The sequence below is a fragment of the Limulus polyphemus genome, unplaced genomic scaffold (assembly GCF_000517525.1).
Source record: "Limulus polyphemus unplaced genomic scaffold, Limulus_polyphemus-2.1.2 Scaffold764, whole genome shotgun sequence".
NCBI lineage: Eukaryota > Metazoa > Arthropoda > Merostomata > Xiphosura > Limulidae > Limulus > Limulus polyphemus.
In genome coordinates, this window is record NW_013666374.1 from 271,559 (window position 1) to 279,117 (window position 7,559).

The window sequence follows — 7,559 nt, forward strand, 5'->3', positions numbered from 1 at the left end:
CGAGAATGCAAATATATATAGGTATAGCTTGTATGTGTAAAACTTTTGAAATAACCAATTTGGAAGCATTGTTAGATATATAATTATGTTCTCACTTCTTACATTGGAAGGTAAGTTTGGTGGATTTTTCTTCTTTTCAACTAGAAACACTTTTACTTTATGTTATCTTTTAGGCCTCTCAGCATGAGGACTAATATTAAACTTACTTCTTAAGATACTCAACATTTCAACAGATGAAGAGTTTAGTCTAAAAACCTTCAAGTTTTATTTCAATCTTGTTAGTTTTTACTTCAACAAAGATTCATGATTTTCTTAATAGATAAAACAAAATGATGGCTGCTCTGAAAAAACACACACAGTTGTTTTGTAGGCAAACCTCAGGTTTGTTATTTTCATACAACATCAGTCATAACAAGACTATCATACACAGCAGTGTAAGTAGACACAGCCATTAATAACTAAGGTCTATACTGCATCTATGTGCTTTTACTTCTTAAACCTGAGCAGACACTCCCAGTGTTCAGCTAATAATCCTGATTTACCCATGGACAGTGTGACACCAAATGTTCAATAGGGAGAGATTTGAAGCTATTTACTCAATAATGCTTCATGTGAAAATCTCTGATGTTGAAGGGAAGAACAAAATTAAGAAAATCGGAATTTTATAAGGTACAGTGATAATTATTAGGAAATCAGGAAAATAATTGAAGCAGAATGTGCAAAAACAATTATTGGTTTAAAGAATTAAGAGGATTACCACATGATTCAGTCTAAGTGAAGACACTGTCATAAGCAACTAATTAGGGTCACATAGCCTGGACTAGCCTACGAGTATGTCTTCTGTTGAGCTTGATAGATTAAGGGACACAATGTTTAAGATTTTAAAATCACACCTAAGCTTTCACAAGCATAAAATTCAAATGGTGGAACATTTCACTTGTGTAAAACAGTTAACAAATATGTTTCATATGCTGTTTCATGATAAAGATCTAAAAATCTTTTTCATCCAACCGAAAACATTCATAGGATTTACTTATCCCAAAATATTATTGAAGACCCTAGTCTTTCCAAGGTTGAAAGCTGATGCTGTTATTGGCACAAGTTTTTTTTAACAAGAAAGGGCAACATTTCATTTTGCACTTTATGTTTATGAGGCACTGAACACCTGAACTAAACTTTAATATGGTGACACAACAAGTCTACCAATTACACCCCACTTCCAGCTTCACTCACCAATTTCAACAGTTGTGTCAGGAAGACAACCAATATAATTACAGAATGTACTTTCATTAGTGTTTGTCAGTTGTCAGAGATTCCTGCAGAAGTACAGAGAAGTCGACTAAGGTCACATGGAGTAGAGTTAAAACCTGAGATTAATAGAAGTACAGAGAAGTCGACTAAGGTCACATGGAGTAGAGTTAAAACCCGAGAGTAATAGAAGTGCAGAGAAGTCGACTAAGGTCACATGGAGTAGAGTTAAAACCCGAGAGTAATAGAAGTGACAGAGAAGTCGACTAAGGTCACATGGAGTAGAGTTAAAACCCGAGAGTAATAGAAGTGCAGAGAAGTCGACTAAGGTCACATGGAGTAGAGTTAAAACCCGAGAGTAATAGAAGTACAGAGAAGTCGATTAAGGTCACATGGAGTAGAGTTAAAACCCGAGATTAATAGAAGTACAGAAAAGTCGACTAAGGTCACATGGAGTAGAGTTAAAACCCGAGAGTAATTAACCCAAAATATGTACTTACCACATCTTTATCTTCATTTAATAGATATTACATTTTTAAAATCTTCAATCATTTATAGACATCCTACAGATGAATGAAGTAGCAAAGAAAATTTCTACTCACTTCTTCAATAATGAAAAAGTCATCTCCTGGTTGGCCTTGTTCCACAATCACCTCTCCATCATTAAACTGTACAGGTTCTAGAGCATCAGCTACTGTAAGACGCTCCCATTTGTCTAAGCTCTCTGGAAACAACATAATATCAATAATACCAGAAAAATTAAAAAGCATAAAACCTTCCAGTTTCTTATAGTACTAGCCTAGATGATGCATTAATGGCAAAACACTGGCTCAAATAAAAAAAAATTAACATTATATGGAGTGTAAAAGTTTTTTTATTTTCTAACTTTATTGACAGCTGAAAATATCACAAATACATAAGAAAGTTTTAATTATAAGTGATAAATTGATATTCATATAATTCATATGAAAGGTTTATGATCTTTAATAGTACACTAGTGGAAAAACTATTTTAACTAAAAACAAAGACTATCAAGACACCCTAACTGATATATCATCACATGCCTAGAAGAACAGAATAAAATACTGTACCACAATAGTCAGCAAACTGAAACTATGGCAGAACACTTAACAATAAGCATATACCACAATAGTCAGCAAACTGAAACCATGGCAGAACACTTAGCAATAAGCATATACCACAATATTCAGCAAACTGAAACCATGGCAGAACACTTAGCAATAAGCATATACCACAATAGTCAGCAAACTGAAACCATGGCAGAACACTTAGCAATAAGCATATACCACAATAGTCAGCAAACTGAAACCATGGCAGAACACTTAGCAATAAGCATATACCACAATATTCAGCAAACTGAAACCATGGCAGAACACTTAGCAATAAGCATATACCACAATAGTCAGCAAACTGAAACCATGGCAGAACACTTAGCAATTGATATTAAACAATATTGTGGTGGAAGAATTACCTATACTATTTAAGTTAATAGAAAAATAATTGGTTGCATATAACAACAAGAAACTACATATTTTAATTGTTATTGTATATTGTAAACATGGAGTGTGAAATGAATAATGTGTTACTAATATAAAAAACATCTCAATGTAACATCTTCAGTCTGGGCAAAGTGCATGTGCTACCTAAATTGAGAAACCATTAGTTTTCATCTATAAAATAAAGATAGGTGTTTGGTACATTTTATAACACTGAATATATCTGTATACTTCACATTGTTTCCTACAGTTGTCTATTAAAATAAAAACTACGGGTGAACTAAGTCAGCTTTAAACTAGCAAAAAGGAAAAACCTGTATAATCTTTAAATGAAAACAAACTTGGGATGACTTAAAAAGAGGAAAAAAACCATTTAGAGGCAACACGCATCTGAGTACCAGAAAATATATCATAACCAATGAAACTTACCCAAAATAGAAACTTTACTGAGAAATTCTTCATACATCTTTCTTTTCCGTATCGTGCTACCCTATACGAAGAAAAGAAGATATCGTGATGCATGTAAATATATATTACCTGGGTTACATGGTCTATTAAATCGATACAGGACACAATCAGTGGGTGACTTTAATAAATGACCAAATTAGATTCTACTGCTGTATAACAGGCATGATTTATCAGTTCATCAGTCTCTATCATAAAGTCTACAGCTAGTTCAGTACAAAGTATGGAGTTCTGTAGCAGTAAATGCATGGAAGAGTTTGATCTTTGCAGTGTTATGTAGTTTTAAAATATTTTCATTCTAAGATTAATTAATCTTTTATTTATTTATTACTGTGAACTTGAAAACTTTGTCATTTTCTATGAAGAAAGAGAATATGGAAGAACATATTTTTTTTATCTTAACTCTCAAATTAACAGCATATTATTGCCGACTACTGGTGGGGTCTTCATGTTACAAAAAATTGAGTAACCTTACATTTTTGGCAATTACAGCACACATTGTCACGAAAAAACTGGGTGATACTGCTAATTTTCTAAGTGAAATACAAAGGTGACTCCAGTAGTAATTAGTAGGATTAACTGCAATACTGCCGATATTTTTTTTTAAAGACCATTTCATATATTTTATCATTATTATTCTTGTGTTTTACCTATTAAAACCCCTAAGGATATTTAACCCTGCATTAGACTTCGGTAAAACTTTTCCACAGTAACTCTTCCAGGGTCCGAGTGGTAAAAATTAATTCCAAAATACTTAAATAATGATAAACTATTATTTTGGAAACAAAAATACTAGCACTCAAAATCTTTTCCTTTATTAATCTATGAATTAACAGTGAATATTACAACTTGTTTCTTTTTTTACCACCTAAACTAAGTGTAACAGTTTACCACAAACTAGCTAAATATTGAAGCTACCAAGAACAACAAACATGTAACCTCTTCCATTTGTCGAGGCTGATGTTTACAAAATATTTGGTGTCCATGAAGACCCTGGAAGACTAATGCAGGGTTAAAGTAGCTATTTCACTTGAAGTAACAGCAACAGAAGCATTACTTTTTTTGTAAATAGTTTCATAACTTAGATTTTAAATAACAGTATTTCTTTTCTGCAAACTTTTTCTGATATATAGCCAGTTAAAAGAAAAAATAATTTTTAAACCCATCTTATGCTTTATTAAGTTATAGAGTAAAAACAATAATTTTTTGTATGTTCTGCCAGAATTATTTCCATGATTTCCTAATAATTATCATTAAACTTTATAAAACTTAAAATTTTCTTAATTTTGTAATTAGCTTAGACTAGTTTTCAACCAAAGAGACTTAAATGTTATCAGATGCTGTCACCGTTTGATTTGTAAACCGAGATTTTCGACCAGATGCTAGCAGTGTCTGCTTGAGTTTAAGGAGCTAAGATATACTAAAATTTATATCAGATGTAATTTTTCTCTTGTTTCATTGCCTTAATATGTATTTATTATTTTATTCACTAAAAAAGCACATTACAAATCAGAATTACTTTATTTTGCATACTTATACAGATATCTCTTTACACTGTTCATAAAAGAATTTATTATCCATGCTTCCAAACTATCAAACAAGTTAATTCATGCACTTCTTTCTAAACTTTTATGACTTCAAGACTACAACACTAACTGTACTTTATATCTGACTTCAATACCATTTACTTTTCCTGTAATTTCAAATTCATTTATATTCAGATGATCAATTGTATTGGCCACAGAAGTTTCTTTCAATTAACAGTAGCTCTCTTCAAATGCATAATTTCTACACTAATTATCAAATAAATACTATAATATTCTTATTTCTACTGGATATACAATTCTATTTATAAATTTTTCTGTTAATTAAAACTGATCACTTTAACCATTTCTGGACTGGTAAGCACCTTTCAGGTGTCAAGTGCACACATTCGTGTAAAATTTTCGTAGAAATAATAATTCTAACTTTATTTCAACAACATTGTATTCAGAAATATTTTTAAATGGATATTTTATCACATTTATTTAGTGTAATCCACGGAGAAAATGAAAAACATGTTCAAATGTATATTTCTGCACATCTCTGAGCGTAGGTTTATATATATTTGCCAAGAAAATATCACCCATTTAGAATATAATTACCCATGGTTTGTTTCTCACACAATTTTTCTTTTCATTCATTGACATTATTAATACAACCTCTAGTTCCTTCTCTGATCTCACAGCATGAACTTTGAAAATAGCTACAGGTAAAGTTTAAATACCATTGGATAGAGCAGGTAATAAAGTGGTGTGAGAAGCAATTTATGGTTTCATGGGAAAGTGACAAGACCTATCTCAGACAGAGAAGAACAATGGAATTTAGTAAGATCTTTAGAAAACTTAGGAACAAACCACAGATATGGAAATTTTTTTATAGTTTTTTTTAAATGTTTATTACACTCCTCATTTTGTGTTTATGTTAAATTATAGTTGTTTTTCAAGCTACAGCAATTTTCTTCTATAAGAAGACATCACGTTAAGCCTTATTATATTTAGACAGCCAAGTAGCAACAGCAAATACTGAGTGACTCAAATCCTTATTTCTTTATTGAATATCACTATTAAGTTTATTGTATTCAAACAACCACATAAATAACTTATAATTTATTTTAAAGAAAGTATATTTTTATTACATAAAAATTGATTTTGACCAAGAATGTTGTTAGCAAAAATACTGTTATCTAATCTTACCTGACTCATTTTGGTAGATAAGGACATAAGTCACTGATAAATTTCAAAGTTCCAACCAGGCATAAAGAGATAATGTTAAATTTCTGGATGCTTTTTTATGCACTTGTCGAATTTCCAAACATCCCATATTTCAATGTCATCCATTGATTCCATTCCAGTACAAGGTTTTTGGATAGTCTTCCTACAGACATTTAGTTGTTTAGCTTAATTTTATTATCCATCATTGTGATGTAAGTGTTAGAAAATGTGAACAACAGAGAGAGCTTGAAATTCACTTATAAAGACAGGATTGAAGCAAAAGAGGAAATTGATGGAATGTTTTAGGTAAGTAAACTTCATATAGATGTTATTTATGCAGTTGAAAGATTTATTTTAAACTTATCTGACAATTCTTGTGATAGATGATTGATGTGAATCCCTGTATTTGGTCCCTGCTATCAAGGACACTAGCCATGTTTGCCAATTAAAACCACACTTCAGTTCAAACATGAATGTTGAAATAAGCTGCTCCAACAAAAAGTTTGAGGAGTAGATTAACAGACTGTAAAGAACAGAAGATTAATCAGCATCTTAATGAATAAAAATTAAGACAAAACACATGTTATTTATTAAACAGGTGGTTTTACTTACATTCTGGTGGAATCAGTGCATAGTGTGGCTGAAAAATAAATTATGATGTTTAAATTTTACTTATTTTTGTGTCAGTTTTATTGGTTAACAGGTGGCATTCTTCCACTCTGAGTGTCCAGATTCTGGATTGAGTTGCCCTTTCAAAACCTAAAAATGCCACAGTCAGCACCCTTTATTTTGAAACCCTTATTAACTGTCAGTTTATGCAGTGTTTTCATGATTAACAGCTAGAAGTGGTGACTACTGCAATTGGCAAAATAAAGTATCAAAAGAAACAAGTAAATGAAAATCAAGTTGAAATGGACTGGGTATATAAAATGGAACTTCTTATACAACAGTTAATAAGTTCTAACAAAAAGAACTATTTTTATTGTTTATTCAAAAAATGTCTCTTCTAAGCTAAAACTAAATACTATTTAGTAAGCAGATCCAAAGTTCTGTGCAAGTATTTCCACTGTGAAAAAGGAAAAAAGTGTTATCACTAATACTACCAGTCCAGAATGGGTTAATTTTAGTAGCTCCTACAATATTTTAATTATTATACTACTATCTAACTATTATAGAAGAATACTTAATAAATTCCAGATTAACCCCAAGAGTCATTCCTATCAATACATATATTTAAGTGTACTGAGTATCCTTTGAAAAGACTTGCATTAATCAATCCTTACATGAACAAGTAAATTCAAAACTTTTATGAAAATTTATAAAAAAATTCAGATTCAACAATAAAAAATCCTTTTAACTTTATTTGTAAGGTAAAATAAAGCTGTACTAACCAAATAAGATTTCTATAGTTCTTACCATTAAAATTCTTCTGTATGTGTCACGATCTATAGCCCAGAGTTTTACATTTGTTTTTGCCTGAAATGAATAATTTTCTATTAATTTTTAAAACAACCAGCATCTGACACTATTAAAGATACAAATAGCTATACAAAAGCATGACTACTATCTTTAATCT

General features: G+C 30.9%; 1 protein-coding gene across 2 annotated transcripts in view; it reads right to left on the reverse strand.

Moving 5' to 3' along the window:
* Positions 1 to 7,559, reverse strand: part of LOC106460399 (cAMP-dependent protein kinase regulatory subunit-like) — a 44,383-nt gene that overhangs the window by 10,457 nt on the left and 26,367 nt on the right. For both annotated transcript variants that reach the window (XM_013920088.2, XM_013920089.2), the window contains exons 6-8: positions 7,400 to 7,459; positions 3,195 to 3,255; positions 1,851 to 1,972 (exon numbers count right to left, since the gene is read on the reverse strand). In XM_013920088.2, the coding sequence (XP_013775542.1) occupies positions 1,851 to 1,972; positions 3,195 to 3,255; positions 7,400 to 7,459 (243 nt within the window). The remainder of the gene's footprint in view (positions 1 to 1,850; positions 1,973 to 3,194; positions 3,256 to 7,399; positions 7,460 to 7,559) is intronic.